Source organism: Microplitis mediator, chromosome 3 (assembly GCF_029852145.1).
Source record: "Microplitis mediator isolate UGA2020A chromosome 3, iyMicMedi2.1, whole genome shotgun sequence".
NCBI classification, from domain to species: domain Eukaryota; kingdom Metazoa; phylum Arthropoda; class Insecta; order Hymenoptera; family Braconidae; genus Microplitis; species Microplitis mediator.
In genome coordinates, this window is record NC_079971.1 from 22,900,132 (window position 1) to 22,918,138 (window position 18,007).

The window sequence follows — 18,007 nt, forward strand, 5'->3', positions numbered from 1 at the left end:
CACATTAGAAAAAAAAATAATAAACATAAACAAATATTATTATAAAAAAAAATTATCAAAAATGAATAATTTCTGGAAGTTAATATTCGTAATTCAAATATTAATAGCACTGTCTTTATTTATCTTTGAATATATTAACAAAGGTTACATACAATTTCGATCAATCGAACATATTTTTACGATATTGATATTAGGGTCATCATTATTACAATTTATATATATTATCAATAATATGAAAGTAAAATTTTCTGTTATAAAAAAATCAATTAAATTATTATTTTCATCTCATAATGATATAGGTTATGTCAATAATGATATATTCATAGTAACAAGTTCGAAAAAAAAAAATAATTTTATAATAACGAATGAATTGAAATTTTTACGTAAACTACATCGTAGTTATTACGAAATATTAAATGAAACCGCTGAATTTTATTCGTGGATTATATTATTTATTGTTATTAATTACGGCGTCTCTGCGATATACGACTGCTATATGTTGGTAAGAAATATTCAGAAGTTATTTTATGGTTATGGTGTGAAATCGGCGGTATTTAACCTATTGTGGTTGGGAGTTCATAGTTTTTTGATGGTTAATATAATTTTATCAATCAAAGGATTGGTGGATGAAGTAAGTTGTGGACATATGATATTAATATTTGAATTGTTTATTATTTATAACTAAGAATATCGATTATTAAAAACAATTAATTGTTACAGCTCGACAAAACCAAAGACATTGTTAATAATTTAATAAATTCACAGACGGACAGTATGGAAATAGCTAATCAAGTAATTATATTAATTGAATTTTTTGAATTTCCCGCTAAAAAAATGAATATTATTAACTATTCTCGGGATAAAATGTTTAGACATGGCCATGCCTGTTCATGTATGATCAGACCTGAAATTAGACATGGTCATGCCTGTTCTTGTATGATCATGCCTGTTCATGTATGATCAGGAATGAAGTTAGGCATGATCAGGACTGAAGTTAGGCATGATCATGTCGGTTCATGTATGATCAGACCTGAAATTAGACATGGTCATGCCTGTTCTTATATGATCATGCTTGTTCATGTATGATCAGGACTGAAATTAGGCATGATCATGTCGGTTCATGTATGATCAGACCTGAAATTAGACATGGTCATGCCTGTTCATGTATGATCAGGACTGAAATTAGGCATGATCATGTCGGTTCATGTATGATCAGACCTGAAATTAGGCATGATCATGTCGGTTCATGTATGATCAGACCTGAAATTAGACATGGTCATGCCTGTTCATGTATGATCAGGAATGAAGTTAGGCATGATCAGGACTGAAGTTAGGCATGATCATGTCGGTTCATGTATGATCAGACCTGAAATTAGTTATGATCATGTCGGTTCATGTATGATCAGACCTGAAATTAGTTATGATCATGTCTGTTCATGTATGATCAGACCTGAAATTAGACATGATCATGCCTATTCATGCATGGTCATGTCTGAAGCGTTAAATGCTTCAGGCCTAATCATGCATGACCATGCCTGATGTCAGATATGATCATGCCTGTTCATGTCTGATCATTTTTTCCCGGAAATCCATTTTTTCAGCTTACGCTATTCAGAGGTGAATTATCACACAAGAGTGTAAAAATTACCGGATGTGGATTATTTACATTAGACAGCAGCCTATTGATCTCTGTAAGGAATCATAATTTTTAACACAAATACAAACTTCAATTTTGTTCTTTTAAATTATTTTATTTACAGGCTTGTCATACAACTGTTACATACTTGGTAATACTTTGCCAGTTGGATGAGAGAGCCATTAAAAATAATTAATGGTTATTTAAAAAACTTATTAATATAATTTAAGTCCAGTTTAAAAATGTGACTAAAATAACCGCTGATTAAATCATAACCTAAAATTAAAACATCCAGAATATTCTGGTATATAATAATACTATATAATAGTATATACTATTGAAAAATTTAATCATTTAAAATGTCTAAATCAATATCAATACTGTAAGTATCGCCATCAGTAGTAAAATCATCAGTCTTCTGTTCATTAATAAACTTAATTCTATCTTCTATAGATGGAAAAACAATTGAATTCTTCTCAATATATATGCCTAACGCATAACGAGTTGTTTCTGCCGAAACTAAAAATAATAAATTAAACAAGTTAACTAATTAATAACAATTCATTTTACATATTATAGAAATCAATATATAAATATATTACTATCAGACTGCCATGGTAAATTTTTTAACATTTCAAAACCGTCGCCACCTGTGTGTAAAAAATCTACAGTTATTATTTTATATATTTTATCTTCTATTATTTTCTCATATTTTGGAACATCACAATCAGCACAGCGTATTAATGTTGAATCACGTACGACTTTTGAACCAGCCGGTTGTAATAAATCATAAACAATCTATAAAATAATAATAATAATAATAATAATAATAATAATAATAATAATAATAAACTCTTATGCATCTCTTGTCAGCATGTCCTGTGTTGGCAAAAAGTGCATACATTCATCGTCATAATGCTGCTCTGCGAGTACTTTATTACCATCTTCGACACACGCACGGTATCGATAAGACACCAGTGCTGCCTTATCTGCCAGGAGATATTCCGCAAGTTGTTAAGAATGACCGTTGCCGTATTTATTGGAACGTGACATTCACAACAACTCGGAAGATTGATCACAATAAACCTGATATTGTGCTCTTCGATAAAACCACTTGTGACATTTATGTCATTTTCTTAGCACCTGCTTAAAAAATCCGATAGATTTTTATAGCTGTATGTATAAGCCCCTATACTCAACTATAGCACTTCGTATATTGTCATTCCAACAAGAGAATGCACCTCGGGTGTCGTCGGTTTTTGCTCCCACTCTGGATGTTTTATGTGTTAAATGTTTTCCCACTTTTCTGTGCGCATGCGCAGTTCATAAATGTTCGGTGGTGGGGGCAATTTCCGAGGTGTATTCTCTTACTGGGACCACTTTAGAACTCATTCATACTTATAAAATTTCGATAGAATAGCATGAAAGTCTATTAAATTCTATGAGATTTTCTAAACAAGGACATCACGGTTAAAGAAGAGCACCAACCGTCTCCCTTCTGGTTAAATCTCGTAACTGTAAAATTATAATTTTTTCAGAAATCGGTCAAAACATCTATTCTGTTACTCGTCCGTTAATAGGAACATTAAAATTCAAAAGTCTCTCGAAAATTCTGTTATAATTACTCAAATTTGAAGCTTTTTTTCGCAACAGCAGTACTAACGAATGTTAATCACTCATAACTTTAATTATGACAAAAAAGTAGTTACTAGATTTATCTAGAAAGGGGACGAAACGTCAGATATATCAGGATCTCCTGTTTGAAATTGGCAAACTTTACCCAGGCTACCGGGTCAATCTTGTCGTACTCATTGTTGGCGTTCTTAGAGGGATGAAACAGTCTTTTGTATCTGCACTAGCGAGAGTACCAACTTGTCAGTCGCAAGTTGAATTTCTGGCATCGCGGATGCAGAAGGCTGATATCCTCGGACCCTTCCGTCTACTTAAGCAACATCAGAACTCAGCCTGCTGCGCATGCTAATCATTTTGTTGATGACCCCGTGAGCATTTAAAGAAACAAATAATAATAATAATAATTTATAATTATTACTTTTAGTCCAGAGACTTGTAAGAAACGTCCTGAAGGATCTGGACCTGGATCCGGTTTCAAAGATGCGACACTAAATTCTAAAACATCCAGTAATAATTTTCCAGTCATACTTATTTTTCCAATGACATTATAATGTGCCAAAACGTTATAAATATCATTCTTTGTTATCTATAATAAAAGAATTCGTTAATTAATATTCAATAAGAAAAATACTTATTATTTATCATTATTGATATTATTTATACTAAAAAGTGAAATTAATAATTACATCGTGTGATTTATCAATAGAAGTTTTTATCGCGCCACTATTGTAAATAGCAACTGCGGCATCCGTCCATCCATCGTCACCTCCGTATTGCCCAGCATTCTTGAAAAAATAAAAACAAATTATTAATCAAAAGAATTTCAAAAGTATGCAAAGCGCGAATGCTTCGATTACTTCATTAATTAATTGATTAATTCCTTAATCGATGGATTAATCAATTTCGGAGGTAAAAATTCAAGTTCGATGTACTACGGGTCTATTAACATAATTAATATTGAAAAATAAAACGATTAATCGTTATTGTTTAATCGATTAATCAGTTCGTTAATCCGTAAAATTTACATTTTTATTTTACTGTTTAACTGATTAAGTGATTCAAAGTATCCGAATTCAAACTTTCAGATCGCGTATTTGTTATCACGATTAAAATGATTGTATTGAATGATTAATGTACCGTAATCCGTTTGATTAATTGATATTTTTTGCTAATCGAATTTGAATTTAAAAATAAACTTTCTCTACGTGATGAGTTTTGTTTTCCCAACAAAATAATAAGAGAAATTTCCAATAATTACTCCTATTAATTGATAACACAAATCAATTAATCAATTAATTTTCTGATTAATCGTTTTAAAATTAGAAATTCAGGGTTCTAAATTTGGAAAATTCATTCAGAATTGAAAAGTTTTAACTTACGTGTTGGACCATTGAATCGGTAATAAGATTTCCCAAATTACATTCCCGTACTCGACAGGGTATTTTTCCTCCTTCTAATTTAACTTTCGTTTGACCAACTGTTTTATTCATGAGATCATCAATAGGTTGTTTCATACCGTTTAATTGCTCAACAATATTCTGGTCCTTTTCAATTTCGTGATTTACCAGAATAGGATTACCTTCAATTTGTTTTATTTCACCCTCAGAATCAAAAACAATTGACAAATTACCCAAATATTTAGTGTACGCAAAAGCTTGAACGACGTAAACCTTGCGCCCGTTTTTCTGTACCACCGTCGTTGGATAAAGTCCTTCAGGTACTTCTTGATCCGGCGCAGTCCCATTGTACAAAAATGTGTTTGTGTGGCCGCCAATAACGAGATCCAAATCATCAACGGCTTTGGCTATTTCCTTATCGCGTTCATAACCTGAATGGCCGAGCGCTATTATTATGTTTACGCCTTTTTGTTTTAATATTTTTACTTGATCTCTTATTGACTCGATTTCGTCCAAAATAACAACTCTCCCAACACTTGATATCACTTCCGTTTCTTTGGTCAAGAAACCAATTATTCCTATTTTTCTTCCATTTTTCTCGATAATCGTAAAGTTTTTAAGATTTGGTACCGCTAAATCTTGCTGTTTTGTGAGGTCTAAATTGCATGTTACGACTGGGAATGTTGCGTTATTTATAAAAGGTATTAATCCTTCTGGCGCTAAATCAAATTCATGATTTCCTAATGACTGAAAAAATATATTTATTAATTAATTTCACTCCGAGGGAATTAATAAATATATAAAATCATCCACTCTGCATTCACTCCAAATTTAATTCGCGCTCACTCCCCAAGTTTTCTACAGTGCATGGATAAGTTTACGGTAATCAGAACCCGGCAGAGTAATTAAAAAAAAAAACACTTACAATAGCATCAGGCTTCAAAATATTTAAAAACTTGGCAACTATTTCCCATCCATAGTGAATGAACCACGTCGACCCAAAGTAAGTATCTCCGGCGTTCAAAAATAAAGTTGGAGTCGATGATTTTCTTGCCCGTTGAACCAAAGTAGATATTCTCGCGAACCCACCATAACATTCATTCTTTTCTTTTTGTTTATCACTGCATGGGGTTGCCGATGCTGATATTTCGTCGAACCTTATCAAAGAAAATAATTTAAAAACTTAAAACACTTGAAAGGGCACCACTAATGACCGTCTGAAAAAGAGGTGATGTTTGGGAATTTTTAAAAGAAAACTAATGCATGGAATATCTAAATATTTTACCGATATATTTTTGGATATATAATAAATATATGATAAAATTGTTGGACAAAAAAAATGAAATTTAAAAAAATGGCAGAGTTTTTAAAAAAAGTTTCAAATTTCGCGCGAAAGTTTTATGATTTTTGGCCTGCCAAAATTACACTTTCTATTCGATCGAAGAACTGGAGATTCATGGTATGGAGAAACATAAAAGAAGCTGCAGTATGAATTAAATCAATCCTCTGATTTGTCTTCGAGTTATAACTACAGCAAATTTCAAAAATGTAGTTTCGATAACCGATGAGCGGCTGCTCTTCCGATGGCTGTAACCCGAAAACTATTTGAGATATGTAGGGGAGGGTGGGGCAGAGCAGCCCCCCTGAAATTTTGACCAAAAAAAAAATTTTTTTTTTTTTTCGCCTAATTACTATAAATCCGATATGTTTGCGCATTTTTACCCCTACGTATGACATTTGGGGCAAAATGGACAAGCCCAAAATTTTGAAAAAGTGATTTTTTCATATTTTTATCGTCAAATTAAAAAAAAATTATTATAATTCCACATTTCTAGCCCTACGCATAACACCTGGGGCAAAATGGACCAGCCGAAACTTTCGAAAAAATTATTTTTTCATATTTTTCGGCTGTTTCTCTATGTAAGAGGCAAATTTGGTCACTAAAAATTTATAAAAATTAAATTTTTTTTTTTAGTTGATAAATTTTTAAAATAAAGTAATATTATAGAATTGATTTTTTTTTTTATTAAATAACAATTAGTAATTAAGGTAATCGAGAGTGAACGATTTTTTACGCTTTAAAAAATTTTTTTCGAGTAATATAAAACCAAAAATAGTTGTCAAGAGAAAGAAATACATTCTTAATGATGAAAACAGTTTAAAAAAAAAAAAAAAACGAAAAACAAAATTTTTTTATCACTTTTTGAAGGGGGGCCGCTCTGCCCCACAAAAAAAAAAAAAAAATTTTCAGAATTTTGGCAAAATGTCCATAAATTTGTTCGAAATAGGACAAAAGTAAAGTGATCTTATGGTTGAAAGCCACAAAAAATAATAATTGGCTTAGGGGGGCCGCTCTGCCCCACCCTCCCCTACTTAAAATTTTAATATGTCATTTTTGAAGCTATAGACTATCGAAGTATGCGAAAAAATCGATTTTTTTTTAATTTCACACTAGTGGTACCCATTAACTAATTGGATAACTTAAATCTTGAATAGAAATTTATAAATTAATTACCTTGAGTGCATATCATTTGTATGAATGATATTAAGTCTCCAATCGCCATTATTAGAAGCTTGCCTAGTCCTTCCGCGTCGATGAATCCGTCTTGACTTATAACCTTGTCCTATAGTCAAATGAATACTAAAAATAATTAATAATACTGAAGTGATTGTAGACAAATTCATTTTTTTTAATTCTTAGATCTATTGCACTAAAAAAATTACTATTAACTTTTTTATGAGCTGTTACTAGATATTTATAATGAGTTTTATATTCGGAATTCAACTGATAACGAACATTGTGTTCGGGAAGCTATTAAGTAAATAGACGTATCTATTACAAATTTGTATTTATACATACGTTGAATCACAAATATATGTTTTTATTAAACGGCTTGATCTATTTAAATTTAAATAGTAATAATAACTGTCATTAAATTTAACGAGGGTAAAATTTATCGAAGATACGTTTTGACCCTGATTGAAAGAAACGATTCAATTTTACTACTATGTCGACATACATTTATTTTACTTCTGTATAGATATACATTCAACATTGAGTGAATTGTTTTGTTTAACCAGTGGAGAAATAAATTTTCAAAACGTTCTTAATTTTATCAAAATTCGCCTATACAAAGTACTAGCCAATTTTTTTTTTTTTTTTTTTATTATCAAAATTACAAAAGTTCGAAAAAGTTTCACTCGAAGTTTTAATCTGTCATAAGTTTAGAGGTTTCACGTCGAACTTTTTTGGAATTTTTTTGAAACGATTTTTTTTTGCACGAGAATGACAATTTTATTGAAAATGAAATCCTCTAAAAAAAAATTATTGTAATTTTTTATATAAACTCAGTTATTTACGAGTAGGGGAAGGGAGGAGGGGCAAAAGGGGGTTCACCCACGAAATTTTATGAAAAAAAAATTGTATTTTTTAATTGTTTTTTGAACATTCCAAAATCACTTTTGTAAATATAATTGAGCATTATTTTGAATATTTTTTGTTAAACTTTTTCAAAAATCGAGTGTTTGTCGAAAAATGTTGGTGGCTTTTGTTTTATGATAAAAATCAATACAAAATTTTTTTTCTTACTTACAAAACAATTTAATTTCATCAAATTTATTTAATATGCAGAATTTTTTTTTTCACCTTTTTAAGGGGGTAACCAATTTCGCCCGCGTAATTAAAAATTTTTTTCTTTCAACGGCAATTGAAATTGTTGATTATTTACTTTGAATATCATTAAAAACAAAAAGATTTAGCGTATTTCAGTCCTCGAAACCTTAGTGTTTCCTTAAGTACCCCGCTCCCCCCCCCCTCCGTTTCCCTAATTACAATTTAAATAAGTATTTTCTACTTGAAATTATTTCTAATACAAATACTTCAAATGACACCAATAAAAAATTATTTTGTATCGAAAAGTTATTACGTAAATTGACCTTGATCTTTATCATTGATTTATCAGTTACAAATATTAGTAATACAATAATAATATTCATTTGCCTTAAAAAACTTAAAGAAAAAAAAAATACCAGAAATTATGAATATTTTACGTCATATAAATTTATAACGAATACACTTTCTACAAAATTTTTTTTTTAATATTTGACGAGTTAATTAATTACTTGACATCTACGAAAAAAATAAAACGTCAAATTAAAAATTTATAGTCGCTCAAGTTCAGCTTGTTGACAGTCACTTAGATTATATAATATGCTGATGTTATACTAATAAATAATAAACTTATATGATTCATCAAAAATATAAATTACAGGATTTTATCTATATATTTTTTAGCTTCTACGTCTAGTAAATATCAGTACACTAAAAATTTTTTCAAATACATGAAAAATTATTCAAAAAAAGCGACCAAAAAATATGAATTTTAATTATTTTAAAAAATATTTTAAATTAAATTTAAATAAAATATTAATTCATGTAATCGCAGTATTATTTAAATTAATAGGTCTCGCGCCATTTAACGTTAAAATAACCCCAGTAATGAGTAAAACGAATAGAAAAAAAAAATTATTAAAAATAAAAATAGTTTATTCGAAATTAGGATCATTGTATAATTTTTTAATATCATTTTATATTTTTTATTTGATCTACGTTATAATGTACAGTGGAATGAAATACGCGCAATTATCAAAAATTGACAAAACGGTGCGTGTACTATTATCAATACTTGAACATGTGTCAATATTTATGATCGTGTCTACTTACTGTTTCACGCAAAAAAAAATCGTTGAGATACTAAATGGTCTATTGAAATTAGATGACATGTTAATAAATAATTTATACAATGATAAATTGTTGAATAATAAGTTATATCAATTGATGATATTTACATTACAATTAATAATACCAATAGTGTTGTTCATAATAGAAACAGTTGATGAAAAAAAATTAAAATTAAATATTTTTACGCATAATATATCAACTATTTTTATAAATTCATCTATTGGTCAGTATGTGGGTGTATTGATATTCTTGAATAAACGTTTCGAAATAATCAATTATTTGATTATAAAATTTCCAACATTTAATGATAACAATAATCCATGTGAAATAATGATGACAAATGGATTCAGAAATAGTCTATCGAAAATGGAGTTAAAATTTATAAGAGGCAATTATTATAATTATTACAAAATAACAGAAGCTGTTAAAAAATTTTATTCGCCGCTTATTTTAGTTGTGGTTGTACATTGGTCACTTTCATTAGCATACACTTCTTATGTGATGTTAAGATACATTATCTATGATAAAGATGTTACACTAATGAAATATGTTATAGAAATTTTATGGATTTTACGTACTTTGTTTCCATTTGCGCTTTTGACCGGTAATGTTACTGCAATTAATAATCAAGTATGTATGTCATTTATATATTCATTATATTACGCGTTGAAAAAGCTGGGGCACAACGGGAACCTCAGAAAATTTAACGGATACTGACTTGTCGCAAAAATTTTTCATTAGTGTTACTAGTACTTCTTACTTTGAGTACTTCGTTTAATTCATAAAATTTATAATTCCAATAGGGCTTTATGGGGAATGTACATGATAAACTGTTTTGCCAGCCGCCGGTACTACCTCTGTCAGCAAAACAGTTTTAGTATGGTCTCGAAGCTCTTGCCGGTAAAACAGATTATTGCATAACTAAGTTTCATATACCGTACTACCCTGATAATCACTTGAGCTCAATTTTACGTCAAACAGTATCCTGATAGCCATAGTTTCTGATCAGAAAGTTGGGATAAATGAGTTGCGACCAACTTGACGACAACTTTCAGTTGTGTAACTGTTGACTACAAGTTGCTCAGAAACTTGGTGACAACTTACTGCCGCAACTTGTCGACAATTTTCTGAGCAATTTGTCAGCAACAGTTACTCGAGCTGAAAGTTGCCGTCAAATTATGGAAATGCCAACTTTTGTGGCCAACTTGGCGACAGGTTACGGCAGTAGGTTATCAACAAGTTGCGGCCAATTTGGCTAGCAGGATACGTAACTTGTATTGGTTTACGTCGAATTGAGCTTAACTGGATATCGGAGTATATTTCTAATGTGCCCTAAGTACTTCATATGAATTTGAAACTTCAGTACACGTAAATTTTATGACTATGTAAGCGGATAAAAATTTTTTTTTACCAAGTTTTCGGAGTATCCCGTCGTAGCCCCGAAATACCTGCATATTCTGAAGATTACTACAGTTTTGTTTCAGATCAAAAACACGCCATTGTTAATTCATTCTATTATGGCAACATATCCGATGAGTACCACGATGAAAGATGAAGTTATTAAAACTTACTTATGATAGTTAAAAAAAAATAATTATAATACTTACATACTAATTTTGTATTGCAGTTCAAGTTATTTTCAATGGGACTATTGCATAGAAATTTTAAGTTTACAGCTTGTGGATTGTTTTATATTGACAATCGTCTCTTATCAGCGGTAAATTTATTCTTAAATTATATATTAACATTCAAAAAATTGTAATTTTTTCAATCATATTTTTAAATTCGCACCCTTATGCTTTCGAGACAATCACATTTTTTATGAATCCTTACTTCTAGTATTTATAATTAGAAAAATAAATATAAATATCTTATAATATTCTTCAAAATATATCCAGTGAAACATTTTTTTCAGATAATCACCACGACAATAACAAACATGGCCATCTTGCTACAACTTAACCACACATAGTTATTAATGAAAACAATGAAATAGATTCGTTATTGTTCAAAGTAACTGCCAGTTATGTTTTTATATGTCGACTATCTCGTTTAATAGATATTGCTTCCGAATAAATTTTGGAATAATGATGTTTTAGAGGTCATCTTTACAAGTACTTCGCATCACAGATATTTTTCTGCTAAATAAGTATCAAATACAAAGTTTTTTTTATGTGTATGAGTTATTAAATATCAATATCCACAAAGTGACATAGTTATCTCTTATTGTAATTTTTTACCTGAACATCAAAGATTATTTTCGTCTATATGAAGGGTTCTGAAAGACATAATGGTTGATAGTTACATCTCAAGGACATTAGCAAACTTAACACCGCTGATGTTGATGTCACCTGCCCTAGAGTACTCTCTACAAGTACGACCAGAGCCAAAACTCTGTAGTGCGTTTCAATGCGTTAGGCCGGCAGTAAATGAAGACGGATAGTAGCGTATCCTACACGGAAAAAAATAATTGGTAGCCGCTACCGATCAATTGTCGGTAACAGCTACCGATCAATTGTCGGTAACAGCTACCGATTAATCGTCGGTAGCAGTTACCGATTTTTTTTCGGTAGCTGCTACTGATTTCAATCCGTAACGGCTACCGAAATAATCGGTAGCTGTTACCGAAAATTAATCGGGAGCAGCTACCAATTATTTCGGTAACTGGTACCAAAATAATCGGTAGCGGCCACCGATTGGCAATCAGTGACCGCTACCGATTATTTTTTTCCGTGTAATGCATCTATTGACATGGTTCAGAGTTGTATATTACGTAGTCATCAAATTGCTGAAATATGAAAATTTTAATAATCTAAAGCTCATAATTTTTTATGGCAATGAATAAAAATACTATCATATTTCAAAACTCGTTATGACGTCTTAATAAATAGAATACAATAAAAACTCAATAAATTAGAACCAACATGATAATTTTTATGTACTCGATCAAATTAAAATAAATAGACAAAAAAATATTTTTCTACTCTAAATTTATTTCTAATATAACTATACTTGAAATGACACCTATAAATCATTTTTATATCGAAAAGCTATTAAGTAAATTGACCTTGATCTTTATCATTGATTTATCAGTTACAAATATTAGTTATACAATGATAATAATAGTCATTTGCCTTAAAAAACTTAAGGAAAAAAAATGACCAGAAAATGTGAATAATTTACGTTACATAAATTTCGAACGAATACAATTTTATACAGGAATTCTTTTTTAAACAATTACCGTATTACTTGATTGGTTGAAATCAAATAAATAAAAATTAAAATGTCAAATCAAAAATTTATAGTCATAATAAATACATAGGGGAGGGTGGGGCAGAGCGGCCCCCCTGAAATTTTGATAAAAAAAAAAAATTTTTTTTTTTTCGCCTAATTACTATAAATCCGATATGTTTGCGCATTTTTACCCCTACGTATGACATTTGGGGCAAAATGGACAAGCCCAAAATTTTGAAAAAGTGATTTTTTCATATTTTTATCGTCAAATTAAAAAAAAATTAGTATAATTCGACATTTCTAGCCGTACGCATAACACCTGGGGCAAAATGGACCAGCCGAAACTTCCGAAAAAATTATTTTTTCATATTTTTCGGCCGTTTCTCTATGTAAGAGGCAAATATGGTCACTAAAAATTTATAAAAATTAAATTTTTTTTTTTAGTTGATAAATTTTTGAAATAAAGTAAAACTATAGAATTGATTTTTTTTTTATTAAATAACAATTAGTAATTAAGGTAATCGAGAGTGAACGATTTATTACACTTTAAAAAATTTTTTTCGAGTAATATAAAACCAAAAATAATTGTCAAGAGAAAGAAATACATTCTTAATGATGAAAACAATTTTAAAAAAAAAAAAACGAAAAAAAAAATTTTTTTATCACTTTTTGGAGGGGGGCTGCTCTGCCCCACAAAAAAAAAATTTTTTTTTTCAGAATTTTGGCAAAATGTCCATAAATTTGTTCAAAATAGGACAAAAGTAAAGTGATCTTATGGTTGAAAGCCACAAAAAATAATAATTGGCTTAGGGGGGCCGCTCTGCCCCACCCACCCCTACTTATAAATATATACTATATATAGAATAGTAATGAATAATAAATTAATATGATTCATCAAAAATATAAATATATATATTTATTTTTTAGTTTCTACGTCTAGTGAAAATCAGTTGAAAAAAATTTTTTTCTAATACATGATAAATTATTCGAAAAAATAAACGACCAGAAAATATGAATTTTAATTATTTTAAAAAATATTTTAAATTAAATTTAAATGAATTATTAATTCATGTAATCGCAGTATTATTTAAATTAATAGGTCTCGCGCCATTTAACGTTAAAATAACGCCGATTATGAATAAAACGAATAAAAAAAAAAAATTATTAAAAATAAAAATAGTTTATTCGATAGTAGGATCATTGTATAATTTTATAGTATTATCATTGTATATTTTAAATTTGATCTACCTTATAAGGCGCATTGAAATAAAATACGCAGAATTAGCGATAATCGACAAATCGGTGCGTGTACTATTATCAATACTTGAACATGTTTCAATATTTATGATCGTGTCCACTTACTGTTTCACGCAAAGAAAAATTGTTGAGATACTAAATGGTTTATTACAATTAGATGACACGTTAATAAATAATTTATACAATGATAAATTGTTGAATAATAAGTTATATCAATTGATGATATTTACATTACAATTAATAATACCAATAGTGTTGTTCATAATAGAAACAGTTGATGAAAAAAAATTAAAATTAAATATTTTTACGCATAATATATTAACTATTTTTATAAATTCATCTATTGGTCAGTATGTGGGTTTATTGATATTCTTAAATAAACGTTTCGAAATAATCAATTATTTGATTATAAAATTTCCAAAATTTAATGATAACAATAATCCATGTGAAATAATGATGACAAATGGATTCAGAAATAGTCTATCGAAAATGGAGTTAAAATTTATAAGAGGAAATTATTATAATTATTACAAAATAACAGAAGCTGTTAAAAAATTTTATTCGCCGCTTATTTTAGTTGTGGTTGTACATTGGTCACTTTCATTAGCATACACTTCTTATATGATGTTAAGATACATTATCTATGATAAAGATGTTACACTAATGAAATATGTTATACAAATTTTATGGATCTTACGAACTTTTTTTCCATTTGCGCTTTTGACCGGCAATGTTACTGCAATTATTAATCAAGTATGTATGTCATTTATATATTCATTATATTACGCGTCGAAAAAGCTGAGGCACAACGGGAACCTAAGGAAATTTAACGGATACTGACTTGTCACGAAAATTTTTCATTAGTGTTACTAGTACTTCTTACTCTGAATACTTCGTTTAACTAAAAAATTTATAATTCCCATAGAGCTGTATGGGGAATGTACATGATAAACTGTTTTGCCAGCCGCCGGTAATACCTCTGTTAGCAAAACAATTTTAGTACGGTCACGAAGCTGCTGCCGGTAAAACAGATTATTGCATAATTAAATATATTTTTTCACTAAATTTCTTATGTGCCCTGAATACTTCCCATGCCTTTGATCCTTAAAATAGTTTTTTAAAATAATATTTTAGAAGTTTCCGTTCTGCCCTCAAAAACCTGCGAATTCTGAAGGTCACTAAAGTTTTGTTTCAGGTTAAAAACACGCCATTGTTAATTCACTCTATTATGGCAACATATCCTATGAGTACCACGATAGCAGACAAAGTAATCAAACCTTACTAATGATATTCTCAAAAAAACAATTATATGATACTTGAATACGAGAATTAATTATTTATAATCATTATTTGCTTTTGTATTGCAGTTCGAGTTATTTTCATTGGGACTATTGCATAGAAATTTCAAGTTTACAGCTTGTGGATTGTTTTATATCGACAATCGTCTCTTATCATCGGTAAATTTATTCTTAAATTATATATTAACATTCAAAAAATTATGTAATTTTTTCAATCATATTCTTAAATTCCCACTCTTATGCTTTCGAGGCAATCACATTTTTTATGAATCCTTACTTCTAGTATTTATAATTTAGGAAAATAAATATAAATATCTTATAATATTCTTTAAAATATATACAGTGAAACATTTTTTTTATTTCTTTCAGATTATCAACACGACAATAACAAACATGGCCATCATGTTACAACTTAACCACAACCCTGTTTAAAAATATTGATTGAAAAGAATTAAAAGTGATGAAAATCGAATTCTTTCCAATAATTTCAATTGATTTCAATTTTTTTGTTCGTATATAATTATATAGACATACAGTTTGCATGGAGCGACCGCTTCTTAATTTTTTTCAATCAACATTTTTAATCAGGGAAATAATTATCACTAAAAACAATGAAATATATTCGTTATGGTTTAGAATAACTGCCAGTTATGTTTTTGTATGTCGACTATCTCGTTTCAAAGATATTGCTTTTAAGTAAATCCTAGAACAATGATGTTTTAAAGATCATTTATACCTAGTGATTCAAGTGGACAAATATCCGGTTATTAACCGGTAAGTTATTTGGCTATTTAACCGGTAAAATATTAATTTAAATGATAAATATCTACTTGCGTCGAATGTGTATATAGTTTAGTATACTAAGTTTTAAAAGCAATATGGTGTACTGAATTTTTTTTTATTGAAAAAATTATTACAAAAAAATAAAAAATAAATTGTATTTTTAAAAAACTTGATAAACTTTAATTGCAATTTAAAAGAAATGATTTTTGTTCTAAATTAATTATTGAAAACAAATAAAAAAAAATTAAAAACGTCGGCTAACTTCAGTAAAATAAAAAAAATAATAAATTGCATGCCGCAGATTCGAACCTGGGTCGATGAATATCATATTCTTCTGTTCAACCAACTTTGTTATTACAGAACTCTACAGAAGGTCGTATTTAAATACTAAAGCTGCATTTGACAAGATCCGCGAATAACCTTGATCAATGTTTTACTTTTATCATTTTTAACTATTTATTTATCAACTCAATAATATTGAAAGATAATAGATAATTGCTAATAATTTTTAGTCTATGTTGTACACATCTTCAATCGCACATCAACGCCACCCACGGAACAAAATTAACTACTTTGGTTATTTATTATTTATCCGGTAAATAACCTGCTGAAAATTGGTAAAATAAGTAAAATATTTATTTTACCGGTAAATTTTCTTCCCTATTTATACCAGTACTTCGCGTCACAGGTATTTGTTCACATGAATAACAATTGAATATCATCTTATTTATGTATATGCATTGTTAAGTTCAGTCGAACTCAATCAACTCGGAACTTCCCCTTAATTTTGACCCCCACTACAAGCTACGCTGTCTCCCACCCGATGCGATACGTTTGTATGCGTCTGCGTATGTTTACATGTGCATCATTCATGGGATGTAAGCGCGCATGCGTATAGTTTACTTTTTAAGAGAGAAAGGGCATTCGTTAACTCGGAAATTCAAAGAAATTTCCGCTCCTCCGTAGACTAACTGTCCAAGTTAGTGGAGTTCGACTGTATCAATATGCAGAAAGTGACATCTCTCATTGTAAGTATCAAATACAATGTTTTTTATGTGTATGAGTTATTAAATATCAATATCCACAAAGTGACATAGTTATCTCTTCTTGTAATTTTTTAATGCGTTAGACCGACAACAAATAAAGGCGGATAGTAGCGTACCCTAATGCATCTATTTACATAGTTCAGAGTTGTATAATTTTATATAGTCAACAAAATGTTGAAATATATAGATTTTACTAAATCAATGCTTATACTTCATGACGGCAATAAATAAATTATTAATTAATTTCAAGATTCTTTATTATGTCAAATTAACAGTACAACAATTGAACTTATTTTAAAACCAAACATAATATTGTAATATTCAGTAACTTTTATACTAGAGGCAGCTACAAATGTGACCATACACGATTTTAAACAATTACGATATATTATTTCCACTATAATGTTCACATAAAATATTAAGTATTACACAAATATAGGGGAAGGGGGGGGGGGTGGCAAAACGAGATACTTAACGAAAAATTTAGTTTTTAGGGACATAAATATCGTAAATTGGCTTCATTTTGATTCTATTGGAAATAAATGTAACGAATTTTAGACTGCCATCAGAAAAAAAATTTTTATTTTCTGTGGGCAAAATGGGATACCACAAAAAAAAGAAAATTTTTTTTTTTTTTTTTAAGTGAATAAAATTGATGTAATAATGTCTTTCTAAATTGATGTAAGTAATAAAATTTACTCTCAACATATTTCTAAAGAAGTTTTTCCTTGTTATTTGTTTCAAAGTTTGAAATTGGCACCAATATTATACTTTTCGCAAAAAATATAAAAATGTTTTTTTTTTTAGCTTTTAATAGTGTAAAATGATACTAGATGTCATTTTTGACCATTTTCGAAAGTTTTTCGAGAAAAAAAAATTTTGACGAAATTTTTAGGGTATCCCATTTTGCCGGCCTATCCCGTTTTGCCCCCCCCCCCCCCCTTCCCCTATTTATGAATAAACTCTAATTAATGAAGTTTCTG

At 29.2% G+C, this 18,007-nt stretch overlaps 3 protein-coding genes across 3 annotated transcripts; 2 read left to right on the forward strand and 1 right to left on the reverse strand.

The window, feature by feature from the left end:
- The first annotated feature begins 443 nt into the window (after positions 1-443).
- LOC130664751 (putative gustatory receptor 28b) lies at positions 444-2,252 on the forward strand. Its single transcript, XM_057464832.1, has 4 exons — positions 444-631; positions 721-792; positions 1,602-1,691; positions 1,761-2,252. Exons 1-4 carry the CDS (start codon positions 497-499, stop codon positions 1,830-1,832), a joined length of 369 nt encoding a protein of 122 aa, XP_057320815.1. The 5' UTR covers positions 444-496; the 3' UTR covers positions 1,833-2,252.
- On the reverse strand, positions 1,777-7,466 carry LOC130664750 (protein 5NUC-like). The gene is made up of 7 exons (XM_057464831.1): positions 7,181-7,466; positions 5,591-5,822; positions 4,648-5,412; positions 3,955-4,053; positions 3,687-3,854; positions 2,239-2,434; positions 1,777-2,155 (listed from the first exon to the last, which is right to left on the reverse strand). Exons 1-7 carry the CDS (start codon positions 7,348-7,350, stop codon positions 1,983-1,985), a joined length of 1,803 nt encoding a protein of 600 aa, XP_057320814.1. The 5' UTR covers positions 7,351-7,466; the 3' UTR covers positions 1,777-1,982.
- Positions 7,467-9,492: 2,026 nt separating this feature from the next.
- LOC130665352 (uncharacterized) lies at positions 9,493-11,856 on the forward strand. Its single transcript, XM_057465686.1, has 4 exons — positions 9,493-10,036; positions 10,891-10,962; positions 11,034-11,123; positions 11,322-11,856. Exons 1-4 carry the CDS (start codon positions 9,503-9,505, stop codon positions 11,376-11,378), a joined length of 753 nt encoding a protein of 250 aa, XP_057321669.1. The 5' UTR covers positions 9,493-9,502; the 3' UTR covers positions 11,379-11,856.
- The last annotated feature ends 6,151 nt before the right edge of the window (positions 11,857-18,007 follow it).